This window comes from Crotalus tigris, unplaced genomic scaffold (genome assembly GCF_016545835.1).
Source record: "Crotalus tigris isolate CLP2741 ecotype Arizona unplaced genomic scaffold, ASM1654583v1 scf7180000017814.3102382, whole genome shotgun sequence".
Taxonomy (NCBI): domain Eukaryota; kingdom Metazoa; phylum Chordata; class Lepidosauria; order Squamata; family Viperidae; genus Crotalus; species Crotalus tigris.
In genome coordinates this window covers 2,767,985-2,785,609 of record NW_024096652.1, presented here as the reverse complement: position 1 = coordinate 2,785,609, position 17,625 = coordinate 2,767,985, and the positions used below count along the sequence as shown (strand labels likewise).

Here is a 17,625-nt window from a genome sequence, read left to right as displayed (position 1 = left end):
ACCTTTTCAAATTGTAATTTATTCCTAGTAACCTCAATCTGTGCTGGTTTTGAAGTGTGCCAGTTCTCTCTGTCATGTATTTTAGAGGGAACAGCAATTAAGTGCATTTTGGATTTTTCAGTTGTAGCAACCGTTGGGTTACCATCTTTCAAGTCTGAGCCTAATTATGTCCTAAATTAAAACATATTACTATATAGGGCATACACATCCATTGTACGTTCTTCTTGTAGTACAAAAAATTCCTCCAAATTTATTTCTTGAATTTATCTGTGATTCCCTATTTTCATCCAGGTCCCCAGCTGGTTTAGAGTAAACAGCAAGGTTTTGTTACACTTCCTAGATTAACCTAAAATCAGGCTGACTATTTTTGGTCTGCTGGTGCTCATTGTTTATTTTGCTGTCCACACAGACAACTTCTGAAAGCTGGAATTGAGATCAACAGGCAGACAAAAACAGGCACTGCCTTGCATGAAGCTGCCCTGTATGGCAAGACAGAAGTGGTGCGCCTCCTGCTGCAGGTGAGATCAGGAAGCAGTTTGCACACAACAGTACACCATAAAGCTGGATTAGTGATCTTCATGACCGTGAGCAGATAGGCATAACAAGCTCTCCTGAGTAAACCAACACGACATTTGGCAATCGTATGCAGAGCCCCAAAATGATTCTTCCTCATGCAGATAAATCCTTTGTGCATATGCCAGCTTACATATATAACTCCCTTTCATACCGCTGCTGTATGAATGTACTTATTCTGGGATTTGGGGCCATTGAGAGAAAAAAATAATTGCCAATAATAGGAGAACTTTTTAAAAAGTCCTGAAGTGTCAGAATCAATGTCTAATCAATGTCATCTAAGCAACACTGGACATTGTCTAATACAGGTTATCTAACAACCAATACTTACTTTTGGCTTTAATTAAGCCAGTGATGAAACTGTGAGGCTCAGATCAGAATACAGTTCCTTACCAGTAGAAGAGAATATCTGTGGCTCAGGGTTGAACTGTGAAATCCTTAGTGTACTATGAGCTTGGTTTACTTGCCGGCATCTTATTACCTGGCTAAGTAACATCAACCATGCACTGATGATGTTAGCTACTTGGGTAATGAAATGTCTGCAAGCAAACAAGCTCACAGAGCACAAAGGACTCCACAATTCTCTACCTCAAGAAAATTTTTTTCCCTGTCTTGCATACCCTCTTTTCATAGTTTTTTTTTCAATCTCATTCCATTCCATCTTTTCTCTGCTAGGGGGGCATTGATGTCAACATTCGCAACACCTACAACCAGACAGCCTTGGATATTGTGAACCAGTTCACCACTTCACATGCCAGCAAGGACATCAAGCAGCTCTTACGAGGTGAGCAAGCTGAAAAACTAATCTCCATAGATCCTGAAGCTAGAAGATCATCTCTACAATCTGAACATGAGAGGACTTTGGGTGGAAGTCTCTTGATGAGAGTGGGAGTAATGAGCAATATGTAGGCTGACTCTGAATCTTATAAGAAAGTTGAGGGTGGAAATAATATATCGGTTATCTTAATATATTAAGAGCCGAGGTGGCGCAGCAGTTAGAGTGCAGTACTGCAGGCCACTTTAGCTGACTGTGTTCAGCAGGTCAGCGGTTCAAATCTCACCGGCTCAAGGTTGACTCAGCCTTCCATCCTTCCGGGGTAGGTAAAATGAGGACCCAGATTGTTGGGGGCAATGTATATATATATATATACATTGCTTACTGGTGTACACCGCTTAGAGAGTGCTTGCACTTAAAGCGGTATATAAGTCTCATAAATAAATAAATAAATCGGTTGCTTGAAGAGTTTGCAAGATGTGGGAAACGGAAAAAAATGATTTATTCTGTAAGTAACAGTATCATCTTCTGGTTCCTTGATATTTTTTGCCCATTTCTGACTGCTCCGTTTCCTCCTTTCTCTTTCCCTATTTATCACTTGTCATCAGAGGCATCAGGAATTCTGAAGGTCCGTGCTTTAAAGGATTTCTGGAATCTGCACGATCCAACAGCTCTTAACATCCGTGCTGGAGATGTCATCACGGTGAGAAATTGATGGAAATCATGCAAGATCTTACATGGCTATCCCTCTCCTCTAAAGTGTTCCCTCATGGCTCTCACTTTGTTATGCGTCTTCTTTTGTCATGGAAGGGCTTCATTATTATGCTGAGAAAAAGAACAAATACAACTTTGACTTGTCTTAAAAGAAGCAGCAAATCCTTACTATAGGAGATGGGGAAAAGTATTATTATAATCGGATGTCAGTTGGCAATATATTCTGGATGCCAACAAGGGCTTTTAAGAAGAATGTACAAAAAGAAAGATTCATTAAATAATACACTTTATAGTATAGCATTTTGTGTGTGGCACAACTTTTTCAGAGGTACCGAGTGACGAATCTCAGTTTTAGGTGCAGGTATAAAATTCAGGTAACAAGCTTAGCATCAGTTTTTTAAAGGAAATGTTTAGCCTTTTAGACCAGACATGTCAAACACAAGGCACGGGGGTCGGATGCGGCCCGCGAAATGGTTTCATGTGGCCCGCAAAGCCATCCTGGAAACAGAGAGGGAACGGCCCCCACTGCCTTGGCCCTGGCCCAGGCCAGCCGGGAGCCAATGTGCAATTTTGTGGTGGCCATCTTGGCACTTGCCCTGGTGGACCATGCCTTGGCACTTGCCCCGGTCCCACCCCCTTCTGCCAGAGACCCTCAGATCTGTCCCACTCCTGCCCAGGCACCCTTGACGCAAACGATGTAGAGCTGACCACGCCCACCCAGTAGACCACACCCACCCCATCCACACCCACCCAGTAGGCTGCACCCACTCTGGCCACACACCCCCCCCCCCCGGGGCAACCGCAATGCTGATGCGGCCCTCAGTGAAATTGAGTTTGACACCTCTGCTTTAGAACAAAACAAGTTTGGTCTAATCCTAATGAAGCATTTCTTTAGTTTTCAGTTCTATTGTATTCTATTTTTATTTACTACTTCTTTCAAGTGTTAAGAGTGCATAAACGATGTAAAACTAAAATAAAAGAATCTCACACACACAGAGACATTACTTCCTTTTAATCCTTACAACAGTTCTATAGTTCTAGACCACTGTACAGATAGTCCTCGACTTACGACCACAATTGAGCCCAAAATTTCTGTTGTTAAACAAGACAGCTGTTAAGTGAGTTTGGCCCCATTTTACGACCTTTCTTAACCTTTCTTGTTAAGTGAATCACTGCAGTGTTAAGTTAGCAACATGGTTATTAAGTGAATCTGGCTTCCCCTTTGACTTTGCTTGTCAGAATGGGATCACGTAACCCCGGGACATTGCAACCATCATAAAAATGAGTCAGTTGCCAAGCGTCTGAATTTTGATCATGTAACCATGGGAATGCTGTAATGGTCGTAAGTTTGAAACATGGTCATAAGTCACTTTTTTGGTGCCGTTGTAACTTCGAATGGTCACTAAATGAAATGTTGTAAGTAGAGGACTACCTGCACCTACTCCCATTTTGTAAGTGGAGACAAATAGGGAAATGGCTAGCAAGTTCACAGCAAAAGTTAGTTTTGAACAACAGAGCTTTCCCCGTGCTTATATCCATTACTATGCAACATGCCAGGTCTTAGAAAATCTTGCTTACCGCAGCAGGAAATTAGACTTAATGACTCTTCTTGCCTTTTTCAACCTGCTAATGGGAATTCTTTTCTTTTCTTTGGCCAGGTCCTGGAGCAGCATGCAGACGGACGGTGGAAGGGCCATATCCACGATGCTCAGAAAGGCACTGACCGAGTTGGCTATTTTCCTCCATCCATTGTAGAAGTAATCAGCAAGCGGACAGGTTGGCCCAGGGTTATAAAGGGAAAGTTTCACGAGAGTCCAATGATGTGATTGGTGGGTGGAGGAAAAAGCTGGAGACATTTGTGATTCCGCGTTCCAGGATATCCCTTTTACTCTGTTTTTCGTGGCTTCGTCAACTCCTTTGTTTAAAAATAAATAAATAAATCTCGTAGCCTCTTATTCCGACCATAGTTACTCCTGGCAATACCTGCTCTGTCTTTAGTTGCCAATTTGAAGCCATGGTTATTGAGGGCAAGTTCAGCATATGCTTTATATGAGACTCACCTTCCCTCCCTCCCTTCCTTCCTGCCCCCGTCTCTGTACCACCTTTTCAATATGAAAAGGCTCATGCGCATTTATCTGCTGCCCAGAGTCACTTCATGCATACTAAATAAGAGGATAGAAAACTTGATGTCTTCCAGATATTTCAGACTTCGGTTTACTGTATTTCCATGGGACCTTACAGATAAAGCTTACATTGTTAGTCATTCCCCTTCATCAACATCTCCCCCAAAAATAGAATATGGCATTATCCAGAGATACATGCAAACTATCATTTATCAAAGGGAAACTTTGCAGAGAGGCAAATACAGCCTTATAGGTAATTTAGCTATTCGCCTCATCCACTCATGTTGTTTTAGGGTGGTTGCAAATATCTAATTATCTTCAGTCTATAGATGGATGTTATCGATGTCAGTTTTAATGTATTTGAATGCCTAGCAAAGTAAAATACTCATATTTAAAACTTGTTCATGTTCTTAAGCAATTAAAGTCTGGAGACATTTATTTAAAAAAAATGGTATAAATTCTATTATTGTATTATTGCTTCTAGTAGAAAAAAAAGGTTGGAGTTTTTAAATGCAACACCCTGCAAAATCTCTTATTTTTGTGAGGGGGGCACAAAAATAAATGGTATAAATTCTATTATTGTATTATTGCTTCTAGTAGAAAAAAAGGTTGGGGGTTTTAAATGCAACACCCTGTAAAATCTCTTATTTTTGTGAGGGGTGCACAGTTTGTAGGAGAGGTACAGCAAGTGTCGGAGTGGGTGTGAGACAGTGTGCGAGAGGTGGGGAGGATTGGGGAGGATGCACAAAAGTGCAGCATGGGTAAGGGAGAGTACAAAAAGGGTGTGCAAGAGACACAGCACAGATCAGGAAGGGTGTGATTACAGGCTGCTAAGGATGGGTAGGGGGGCAGCGTGCATCAGAAAGGGTGCATGGGGGTGTAGGTCAGAGACTGTATTAGGGGTGAAACACAGATCAAGAAGGATGCCCACGAACTGTACAAGATGGGGAGGTTATGCAGGGGTGTGGGGACGGGGTATCTGGGAGGATGCAGTCAGGGTCAGGGAGGGTATGTGAACCTATGGGTCAGGAAGTGTGTACAAGAGGCCTGGTGCAGGTCAAGGAGGGTGCACAGGGGTGTGGCTGGGTGAGGAAAGTTATGTGGGGTGCAACTTGGGTTGTGGAGGGTGCGCGAGGGCATGGCACAGGTCAGGGCCGGTGCACAGAATGTATGAGTGGCTAGCACAAAGGGCAGGAACTGAGGAGGATGCTCAAGTGGGGGAGACTTACCTCAACAACTTGCAATCTTTCCCGCTGGCTTCCCCATTGATTGCAAGGGAAGATTGCAAATGGCAACCATGTGATCGCAGGGCAGTGCAATCAATCATAAGTGCAAACCACTTGCCCAGTGCCCAGATCACAATCACATGACCACAGGAGTGCTGAGATAGCCGGAATTCCGAGGGCCTGTCATAACCACCATTCATTCAGCACCATTGTAATTTTGCAGTCGCTGAACAAAGGGCCATAGGTCAAGGATTACCTGTACAGGGATTCTGATTGTGTTGTTAATATCCATTATATGCTGCTGAAACTCTTTCTTAAAGAAGCATTCTGGAAGCATCTAGGTAATGGATAAATAATCCACTTTAAACCTTTAGATGAACATACATATACCATGAATACCAAAGTTGTCCTCTAAAACAGCCTCTTTGTCCATGCAGTGTAGTCCTGCATAGCGTGTCCCACCTGGAAAGATCGGCCATGCAGAAGCCAATCCACTGCCTTACCTTTACATGCGCTCTGTTCTGACATGCATGTTTTGTCTCTACATGCAGGCCTGACTCTTTCCCGCACGGTGTCCACACATCAGTGCCAGAGCCATGCAAAGGGACTGCAGGTTACCACCACAGCCACCCCTCCTGGTGGGCTACAACTACATACCGACGCCTCTCCGCCACAGACACCTCTCAGCCTCCCTGCAGGTTGGGGCCACCTCACTCTGACTAGGACAGCTCCAGAACCTGAGAGCCCAGGTCAGGGGTACAGCTGGGCTGGGCTGGGCTGGGCAAGCCTTCCTATCAGTCAGGCTGCCTGACTGCAGCCTAGGAGAGCACAGGCTAGGGAGAAAAGCAGCAAGGAGAAGGGAGATGTCTGGTTCATCATATTTATCACTGGAGTATTTAGTTTTGGAGACATGTCCTCACTCACGCAAACCCCACTTGTTCTTGATTGATTTATGTGCAGGTGTATGTGTGCATGCATTACACTGTTGGGGCCTCATTCTTGCCTCTGTCTTTGTTCAAAAGATGGATAATGTGTGCCTCTGTGCTCCAAATATTGCTAAATGCTTCCTTAGCCAATGGCAAGGGTTGCTGAGAATTGCAGTTCATCAACAGTTGCCCATTCTTGCACTACTACACTACTACACTGTGCTGCTACATTTGTAGTAGACATCTGTGGACACTTCCAACCCTACCTGGTAACCCCACTAAAGGTACATTTATTTGCTTCTTCTTCCTTTTATTTTAAGAGCAGTTTTACCTATCAGGGCAGACTTCCGATGGCTATGCCATCTACCACACACATCTAATGGAGTGACACACTTTTTCTCTCTTTCCATTTGCACGTGCAAGTTTGTCATTCCTAGGCGTTCCTGCAAAATCAGCAGACCCGAGCATGTTTGCTCTGCTTGCCTGCTTGTTAGTTATTGCATCTTCCCTCAAATAACCTGGTATGGTGGATTTAGAGTCAGAATCAGAAGAAGTGGAGGCTGATGTAAGGAAAGGGTCACATAGCTAAATTCCTTCATTGCTTGCCAACTAATCTCTTTCTGAAAACTGGGGTTTCTGATTCTAATTGGAAACCAGGGCTTTAATGTTGTGCTCCGTGACAAAGCCTGCAGGGCTGTGAAACTTGTTGCTACCAACTGCTTTCTTTCACCTAACATTTTCTTTCTTGTAGAAGAAAAGCTTTATCTCTCCCCTCTTCCTCTCCACAAAATGCCATTTGAAATTTCCCCCTTCCTGTCCAGCAGGTGATAGAAACAGTGTGGGCAGCGAAGGCAGCATTGGCAGTATCCGAAGCGCTGGTAGTGGTCAAAGTACTGAGGGTACCAATGGACAATTCATGGGACTCCTCATTGAGAATGTAAAGGTAAGGAAATAGTATTTTTTTTTTCGTGCAAAAGAGTGAGAATCTTTTATTCTGTGATCTTCACCTCCTATTCGCCCAATACCAGTGCTTTTCTGGCTGAAGTTGATTTCAAGGTGATAAATTCGTCAGAAGAGCAGAAAACATCCAGTACGGCAGCAGTATAATAGAATTCAAAGACACGTAAAGCCAAATCCCAAGGAAAGGCCTTGACAATTTTTTTTTATTGAAAATGTTTATAAACTTTTTATAATAAAATACCCCCCTCCCACCCCATGACCCTCCCCCCTCCTTCCCAGAGCTGAATACAGGGTTAAAGAAACAAAAAAAACATACAAATTAAATGAACATCAATCCACTATACATACATCCAAAAAAAAATTTAAAATACTTTAACTCCAATACATAGAAACTACAAATCCAACCATACCCAATTTAAACTATAAATTATTCAAAAGCTAAATAATACTTCCTAACCCCATATTTATTCTGTACAAAATTTACCCATCTTTTCCACACCAAAATATATCTCTCTTGTGAATGGTCTTTCAGATAAGCCAAAATTTTTGCCATTTCTGATAAATGAGAAACTTTGAGAAACCATTCTTCTATAGTAGGCAAGGAATCCTTCTTCCAATATTGCCCAATCAGCAACCTTATCGCCGTAATAAAATTTAACATTAAGGTAATCTCTTTACCATCACAGTCTACAAGCCTTGACAATTTTAAGAAGGGAATTCATGGTGATCTTCACTGATTGCCATCGTTCCAGCAGCCTTTTATGGAAGGATTATATGCCGTCAGGAGAGCCAGTATGGGGTAATGATTAAAGTGCCATGCTAAAAAAAGCAGGAGGCCGTGAATTCTAATCCTTAGGCAGAAAGCCAGCTGAGGTACCTTGGTCCAGTGACTCTCTCTGCCTTAGGAAGTTGGAAAGGGCAATCACATCTGAAAAATCTTGCCAAGAACACTGCTAGAGATTAGAACAGGGAATGTGGGTTGGGTTGAGAGAGAGTGATTGATCCAAAGTCACTCAGTTAGCTTTCACACTTATGGCAGAATTAAAACTGGTGCTTTAGCCACTAGACCAAATTGTTTCTAATTGTGAGGAATCAACGTTGATTTGAAAGCGAACACACACATGTATGCCTTCAAGTTGGTCTTAATTATTAATCACCATGCATAAGCCTTCTCCAAGATGATGTGTCCCCAACCTGGCCTTTCAGAACTTCCCATGATGCACCCAGTGTTGTTGTAATTGAATCCATCCACTTTGCTGTTCAACACCTTTTATTTTCTCTTTCTATGAGACTTCTTAAGAAGAGAAAATCTTTGCATAATGCAGTGATGGCGAACCTTTTAGAGACCGAGTGCCCAAACTGTAACCCAAAACCCACTTACACATCGTCAGGTGCCGGGTGGGTGTGGCCCATTGGGTGGGCGTGACTCCGGTGATAACAGTAGACTGTGTGGGACTAAAAAGTTTAATCAATCCAACTTTGCAAGATCTTTTTTTTTCCCCGCAAGAAGTTAAAATTGACTGATTGAACCTTTTTTTTTTTTTTTTTTTGTACAAAGGCTTAGGACTGGGGCGATGGCATGCGTGCCCACAGAGAGGGCTCTGAGTGCCGCCTCTGACACCTGTGCCATAGGTTCTCCACCACTGACATGATGTATCCAAATGATCATTTTGAGTTTGATCAGCAACCTGTCATAATTGCCCTCCAAATATCAGCAGTCTTATAATTTACTTGGGCACCCTGGCTCTGACAAGACCATTCAGCCCATTACTCCTGACATGCTTTGCCTGGTTTGCCTGTCTCTTAACAAAGCCCAGCACCCTTGTGTTTTCAGACACTAGCTGTATTCCTAAGGGCTGTGTGGAGGAGTTCCTGGGTCTAGGACAGAAATGTCTGGGCTGGTTGCTGGCTTGGTTTCATTGATGGGGACCAGCAGCACAGGATCCATTTCTTGAATGCCTCCTTCTGGTCTTGGTCCTGATATTAGCAGGGCTCTGGAGACCAGTCCCATGATATTGTGATATATTTCCACTCAGGTGACACTGCCTTTAAGCCATGCTCATTTTAAAGAGCTTATATCTTACTTGGGGCTTATGCTCAAGTTCATTATTTGCTAATGGGTAAATTAGCAAGATGGTTATGACAAAAAACTAAAAAGAAAATCAGCCGTGAGAGATAATCTGCTTGTTATGGCCAAGCTAGATGAGATGTGGGAATATTTTCTCATTTAACAAAAAATTGAGCTGCAGTTTTCTTTAAGACCTTTGTCAGACATAAGAGCTCTGAATTTGATTTAAGCACTGTTTTGAGTGACAGAGCTGATTGTAACTCTTTCCCTAGAGGCTATATTTCTGTTCAGGTTCCAGCTTCCCCCCAACTAGATTTCTCCCCACTATGGAAAATATAATAATACTTAGTATTATGTTTGTTCTCGTCTTCAGATAGCAATTGCCTGGGAAGTGTGAGAGTTATAATCTGAATAAACCAGAGGGCAGCTGGTTGGGGAAGGATGTTCTTTATTAATTAGAGCAGTGTTTCTCAATCTTGACAATTTTAAGGCATATGGACTTCAACTCCCAGAATTCCACAGCCAGCAATGCTGGCTGTGGAATTCTGGGAGTTGAAGTCCACATGCCTTAAAATTGTCAAGGTTGAGAAACACTGAATTAGAGCCATAATTGTATGTTCTGTGGCAGTCGTTTGAAAAGACAGGGGTACTGTATCCGACAAAATTCCCAAGGAATAATCCTATGATCCTTTTACATAAAGCAGTGCTGTGTTTTGTTCTGATGTAATAAACTGGGTATGAGGAGACAGTAGTCTTCCACTTTGAGGATGAACTGGGGATGGTTTGCATTCCCATTCCCTTTCTTTTCCCACCTGGGTTTTGAAAATGATACAGAGCTTCCATAGATCAGTGTTGCTTATCTGCAGGGGAGAAATGAAAAGAACGGTCAGTTGGATAACTCTAAAATCCCAAAGGGCTAGAAATTACCTTCTGATCTTAAATATTTTTAACCAACGGGCAATTGTGTGGCATTTGGGTTGATCGGTATTAATTGCCCAGTTGCTTTTGCTGATGCTGTATGCAAAATCTTTGAGTATGAGAAAAAAAAATCCTATATCTGGCAAACTGATGACTGTGAGCTCTCTTCACTCTCGTATTTGCAGCCTCTTTTGCCTGGTGGGGAGGATCTGCAGCAACATGTCCTGAGTTCAAATTCTCACAATGGCCAAACCAGCTCCTTGGGTAAGTGGAGATGTTGTCATCTTGAGATACGAGGAGTAGATGTCACAGAAGTGGAAAGGGGAAACAGAGTATCTTTCCTAATGGCAACAAATACAAGCTTTGCACGAGGTGAACATTCAGCTGGGTTGGCATGTTTTCATGGCAGGGAGACTATGCTGTTAATTTGTAACCAGAATAACAGTTATTGGAGGTCTTTTAGTCCACCCCCTGCTCAGGCAGGAAACCCTATATCAGGGGTGTCAAACTGCCGGCCCGCAGGCTGGATGCGTCATGTGAAAGCCGCGCCCACCCCATTGCCAGCAATGGCAAAACTGGCCCAATACGTTGTGCAACGTCACATGACGTCGCAAGTTTGACATGCCTGCCCTATATCATCTCAGACAAGTGGTTGTCCAATCTCTTCTTAAAACCTCCAGTGTTGGAGCCCCCACAACTTCAGGAGGCAAGTTGTTCCACTGATTAATTATTCTAACAGTCAGGAAATTTCTCCTTAGTTCTAGGTTGCTTCTCTCCTTGACTGGTTTCCAGCCATTGCTTCTTGTCCTGCCTACAGGTGCTTTGGAGAATATGTCTAAGACTTAGAGCAAGGCTCTTGCTATCTGCCCTGCAGTGTCAAATGCTGCTTTTATACAACAGCTTTTCCCAGCCTGATAGCGATATAGCACTTTGACTTATATACCGCTTCACAGTGCTTAACAGCCCTCTATGAGCAGTTTACAGAGTCACCATGTTGCTCCCAACAATTTGGGTCCTCATTTTACCGACCTCGGAAGGATGGAAGGCTGAGTCAACCTTGAGCCGGTCAGAATTGAACTCCTGAAGTGAGCAGTGAGTTAGCGTGCAGTACTGCATTCTAACCACTGCACCATCACAGCTCTTGATAACCTCTAAATGAGTTGGATTACATGAGCCGAGGTGGCGCAGCAGTTAGAGTGCAGTACTGCAGGCCACTTTAGCTGACTATGTTCAGCAGGTCAGCGGTTCAAATCTCACCGGCTCAAGGTTAACTCAGCCTTCCATCCTTCCGAGGTAGGTAAAATGAGGACCCAGATTGTTGGGGGCAATGTAAATATATATATACATTGCTTACTGGTGTACACCGCTTAGAGAGTGCTTGCACTTAAAGCGGTATATAAGTCTAATAAATAAATAAATAAACTCCCAGATTTCCGAGTGGCCATATTGGCTGGAAACTATGACAGGAGAAGCTCAACACCTCTGAAAGGCATGGTGCAAAAGGCTGCCCAAATGTCCATGAAAATTTATGCCTGAATGTCTTTGGTTTGAGCAATGAAAAATTGAAATTCAAGAGCACGTGAGAATTGACTTTAAAACAATACATTGTTTAAAATGAAATTGAATATACTGTTTGATTGTACTCCCCCCTCCCTCCCAGAAGCTGCAGATAGCTTTTGAGAAAAGATGGATTTTTTTTTTTAATTAAAAAATGTACAGGACAGAAATGTAAATAAAGTGTACATTCCCTGTGGGTGAATTCCATGGGTTTAAATGCAGAAAGTGCCACCATGACCGTGTAAGGATTTCTAATTCTCTTCCATGCCCTGTTCAAACGGAGAAATGTTATGTAGCAACGGGCCTTTTTGCATGACTGTGTCCTGCACTGATTCTTCCAAGGCTCTGTTGTCTGCTCTGATTTTTGCTTTGATTCTTTGCAGGGACACAAGTGCATCAGAATTTCTCCAATGACAGGATCTTCTCCCACCAATATTTACGCCCAGAGCAGCTCCTGGAAGGGAAGGTATTGTAATTCCTTGGTTCAAAGAACAGACAACCCTTAGAAATATTGATATCGGGTGTTCCTCGAGATTCCTTAAAAATCACCTGGTGCCCCTCTTACCTGGAATTAGAAAATGGACGGAAGAATTGAAAGGATGCAGGGGAGTAATAGTGCAAAGTAGAGGAATAACAAATGCAACACTGGGGCTGTAAGTATGTTAAGACTACTGTGAGTTTCCTCTTTTCTGGAGTTGTATTGTCAAAGAGGCATACTGTATTAGTGAGTCTAGTTCAGGGGTAGGCAACCTTGGCTCTTTTATGACTCGTGGGCTTCAACTCCCAGAATTCCCAGCATAGCTGGCTCAGGAATTCTGGGAATTGAAGTCCACGAGTCATAAAAGAGCCAAGGTTGCCTACCCCTGGTCTAGCTGATTGAGAAACCTTTCCTGGCAAGGTCTCTTTTTGTGATATTGCTATCAGAATAGAGAGAGTAGAATGCTAAAGACAGCAGATGTTTCTACAGCTACCATAAAGAGTTGAGCAAGGGCAGAGATCGCTCTTCCCAGGAAAATGTTGCTAATAATAATTATTTTGAGTGCAGCGGCAAACAAAAGAATTATATAATAAAATTACTCCTTAGATTTCCTGAGATCTTTCCAAGGAACCATATTATTAAAAGCTGGAAATAAATCAGTAAATTTGAAAATATTAAATTGCACTTTCTGTACTCCGGTCTTGATTTGGAAAGTGCACATGAAGTCCATTTATGAGGACTTTTCAAAGAATAACAATGAGTTCATATCTTTTCACTTTATCAAGAGAAATTTTATTACATCCATTAAATGAGTGCATGCCAAGCATGCCAATGAATGGCAAAGCTTCATATTAAGTCCAATCTGGCAAAAGTGCTGACAATCTACTACAATGATGGCGAACCTTTTAGAGACCGAGTGCCCAAAAACCGGCCTGCCTCACTCCACCCGCCCGCTCCCACCCTGCTCCGCCCTCACCCCGTCCATCCACAGCACGCCGCAGATCACCCAGGCGGCCCTGCAGCGCCATGGTGGGCATGTCCTCCACCCGCACCCCGCAGCATCATATGCTGCCCAGCTGCCATGTGCTTGGCTGTGTAGCTCCGCATGGGCCACACCCAGGGGGTTACTCTTTGGGGGGGCTTCTGGTGAGGCAGGGCTGGGGTGACAGCGTGCGTGCCCATAGAGAGGGCTCTGAGTGCCGCCTCTGGCAATAGTGCCATAGGTTCGCCACCACTGATCTACTATTTTCAAATAAACACCCCTACCCGGGGCTTAATGAGTGGCCCAACACTCAGAAAAAGTGGGGCTTAAATAGGTAACCTAATGTCCTCTTGTGTTTTCAACTAAAACTCCTATGATCCTGTTGGAATATTCATGAACAGGAAGAGTCATGTGGTAACTCAGTCAGCCAATGGGAAGAAAGTGCTACTGAGTCTGTGCAAAAAGAGTATTGAGTTAGGAGCTGGATTTCCAGTCTCAAAGTTTTGTCTCTGGTCTGTCTCTGTAAGAAGTCTTCATTAAGCTATGTTGCTGTAAAGAAGAATGGTATTGTAAATATTTTAATATAAATATAAAGTTATTTGAATCAGCTAAATGCAGTCAACTGTGAGAGCTTCTGATTTATTTTTCACCAATAAGAAATTAAAAATTCTCTAACAGATCCTTACCCATTTGGTAAATTAGAGATAGGTGACCTGATGCCCTGCTGCTTGGTTGTTCTTGTTTGTTTTAATACATATACTCAAGCACACTATTAATATTTGGGTAAAGTAACCAAAGGACAATAGGAATGTAGTGGTCTTTCCCAAAGGGGACTTTTCTTTCTTTTCTTTGCAGGATGCTGCAGCCATTTACAATTGGCTATGCGAATTCCAGCTGGAGTGTTATACGGCCAACTTTCTGAATGCAGGTTATGACGTGCCAACGATCAGCCGCATGACTCCAGAGGTAAACAAAATAATAAAAATAATTAGAGGACCAGGCAAAGGTGGGAAAGTATCTTAGAGTTTCTCCACAAAATTATCACTTGGGGTGTATAAGAACTTGTCCATTTTCCCTGAAGAGACATTGCAGGACAGACATTGCACAGATGTTTTGCCCCCCACTGTAGACTATATTAAATGCATTTTGTTGGTAGTAGATAATGTATCTGTATTCTTTGTTCTAGGATCTCACGGCAATTGGGGTAACCAAACCAGGCCACAGGAAGAAAATTTCGACAGAGATTGGACAGCTCAGCATTTCTGAATGGCTCCCAAATTATATTCCTGTGAGTAGGGCAACTACCGAGATCTACAAGAAGCCTTTGATCAGCTATATCCTACCTGAAAGCATACACTCCCAGACCCCCCAAAAATGCTACAGAGCAGTGATGGCGAACCTTTTAGAGACCGAATGCCCAAACTGCAACTCAAAACCCACTTATGTATCGTTGGGTGCTGGGTGGGTGTGGCCCATTGGGTGAGTGTGGCCCATTGGGTGGGCGTGGCTGCAGTGGTAACAGCAGACTGGGTGGGACTAAAAAGTTCAATCAATCAATCAGTTCCATCTTTGCAAGATCTTTTTTTTTTCCCGCGAGAAGTTGAAATTGACTGATTGATTGAACCTTCTTTTGGGGGTACACAGCGGTGGAGGCCTAAAGCGAAAAGGTTTTATAAAACCCAGCTGAAGGCCTAGGACTGGGGCGACGGCACACGTGCCCACAGAGAGGGCTCTGAGTGCCACCTCTGGCACCCATGCCATAGGTTCGCCACCACTGCTATAGAATATCTGTGAGGCATATTTTAATCTAATAATTATTTAATGCCACCATATGTTTGACCATTTTCTCCATAAAATGAGGTTGCATCTATTTCTATTCCCACTCCTTTCCCCAAAGTGCTGCATCCTTTTTGTGGAGATATCATAGAGTATTTGCAAATGTAAACCCAATAAGCTGCTCTCTACTTTACCAGGGCTATCATTTGCTCACTCCGATAAATTGATGATTGACTGAATGTTTTGATCTATATATATATATAAAGTTGGTGGCATTTTGAAGACTGCTTTTTTTTTTTTTTTTTTTTGGCTTGTCCTACTTAGTTCTTAGCCATGGAAGATACTCTTCATGGTGCCTTCCAGTGAACATGAAAAATAGCAAGGGAATGCAAGCACTATAACCCAAAACCTGATCTGACATGTGTATCTTCTAGGATCCATTCAGTTTCCTAACCCTCCCAAGCTGCATAGACTTGGAGAGAAACCAAGATATTGCTAATGAAACTCAGGGCTATTGCACTATTTTCTAGGATGACTTGATGGAATGGTTGAGTGCTATTGGTCTACCACAGTACCACAAAAAGTTGGTGAGCAACGGTTATGACTCCATCAACATCGTGACCGATCTGACTTGGGAGGATTTGCAAGAGATTGGCATCAACAAACTTGGTGAGAAGAAATCATAAGCCAGAGGCAAAACCACCGGGGCTTTTGGAACTTCTGGTTGTATGTACTAACAAGACTGTTCCTGTCAGGATGGGGAAATTGGATCCGTAACATAATATTCACTGCACCTCAGCTTGATTGTAGTTCAGTGATTCAACTCTCAGAACTTTTTAATTGACTTGGAATGGAAAATCTAGCTTGTCTGTATCGTTGGTTATCCGTTAGAAGAATATTATGGTGACTGTGGTATTTACGGGCAAGAATAAGTACATTAGAAAATGTATTAGCAATTAGCAGTAGCACTAAACTTATATAACACTCCATAGTGCTTTACAGCACTCTCTGAGCAGTTTACAAATGTCAGCATATTGCCCCCAACAAGCTGGGTTCTCATTTTACCGACTTCGGAAGGATGGAAGGCTGAGTCAACCTTGAGCCAATCAGGATCAAACTCCAGGCTGTGGGCAAAGCATTCTAACGACTGCACCACCAGGACTCCTAGCCTTTTGCCACTAACCTGGCATGATGGGAGTTGAAATCTAAAGTATCTTGATGGTGTTAATTTACCTGTTTTTGGCCTAAGGCAGTGTTTCTCAACCTTGACAATTTTAAGGCATGTGGACTTCAACTCCCAGAATTCCACAGCCAGCATTGCTGGCTGTGGAATTCTGGGAGTTGAAGTCCACATGCCTTAAAATTGTCAAGGTTGAGAAACACTAGCCTAAGGTGAATCCAAGAAGGATAGCCATAACTAGCTAATAACCAACTAAATATAATGCAGCACCTCACAAAAGCTTTTACACTCCAAAGCCTATTTGATTTAAATTTACTCTTGAGATTCCATGGAATCCTAAGAAAAGTATTTCCTTATTCAAATAGATTGACAGTTTGCCCAAATTTTGTTGGCTGACTCCAGTTCACTCTGTGATATGTAGCTGTGAGAGAACATTGGACCTAGCCCAGGATGCAGTCTTCATTTTTGCACAGTGACAGACTCAGCAAAGCTTGCCAAGGATAGTCCCAAAAAGGAGACGGCCTCCTAGACTGTATCCACAGAGTTCTCTTCTGTGCACTGTGACTTGATAGCTGAGAGATGGATGCAGCAAGAGCAGGAAACATTGCAAAAACTTTGTCATGCACAATGGTATCCTAACTTCTCTTGGACAGTCTCTCTTTTTTTTTTTAACAGAGCAGAATCTTGTGGTACCTTAAGGAAAATATTTGGAGTAATAGGTTACATTGTTGGTTGTGGAACATTTTGCACCTACATATACAGTACATCCTTCTTTTTGCCTGCAGTTATTACTAGAGAGAGAAGCTTTAATCTGCCCCCTTCTAGTAAGGAAGGATTGTGGTTCACTGCCATTATCCCAGCAACTCCGATTAAGAATCAGGAATCTTTCATTCCTATCACTGGGCCACATGGAGCAACTCATGGATAGCTGTGACAGCTCTAAGGGATGGGATGGTGTAATTGAACACCAACAATTGGAAGCATCGAAGCAAATTCCGCATCTTGATCGGCACCTCAGGCAGCAATTATTTTGTTAGTTAACTAATTTCTTTAGCATTCTTCCTCCTGGGGGAGCTGAAGTAATTTGCAACAAAATAAACGTAGATATCATAACATCCTAATCCTTAAAATCGATCAGTAAAAAAAATTAAAATTTCACCTGATCAGTACAGAGCATCAATTGTGAAAGACATGGACATGGACCAGCACAAAAATGCTTAGATGTTTATTCCCTCAGGAACTGATTATTATGCATATACGAAAGCTTCATGCCCATTCTTCCTTCTCACAGAACAGCCATGTTTCATTTTTTCTGCCTTGGTCTAGGAAATTCCCTTCTCCCATGTCATAGAAAGCCCCATTTGAGGCA

The 17,625-nt window shown here is 42.7% G+C and overlaps 1 protein-coding gene across 4 annotated transcripts in view; it reads left to right on the top strand.

Annotated features, from left to right (window-relative positions):
• CASKIN2 (CASK interacting protein 2) overlaps nt 1-17,625 on the top strand; it is a 119,459-nt gene that overhangs the window by 88,945 nt on the left and 12,889 nt on the right. Inside the window, exons 8-18 of one of the 4 annotated variants that reach the window (XM_039342935.1) lie at nt 410-518; nt 1,249-1,357; nt 1,957-2,051; nt 3,721-3,838; nt 5,963-6,160; nt 7,162-7,280; nt 10,469-10,547; nt 12,224-12,306; nt 14,156-14,266; nt 14,487-14,588; nt 15,607-15,745. In XM_039342935.1, the coding sequence (XP_039198869.1) occupies nt 410-518; nt 1,249-1,357; nt 1,957-2,051; nt 3,721-3,838; nt 5,963-6,160; nt 7,162-7,280; nt 10,469-10,547; nt 12,224-12,306; nt 14,156-14,266; nt 14,487-14,588; nt 15,607-15,745 (1,262 nt within the window). Of the gene's footprint in view, nt 1-409; nt 519-1,248; nt 1,358-1,956; nt 2,052-3,720; nt 3,839-5,962; nt 6,161-7,158; nt 7,281-10,468; nt 10,548-12,223; nt 12,307-14,155; nt 14,267-14,486; nt 14,589-15,606; nt 15,746-17,625 lie in introns of all 4 variants that reach the window. The other 3 variants (XM_039342934.1, XM_039342937.1, XM_039342936.1) reach the window with 3 other exon arrangements.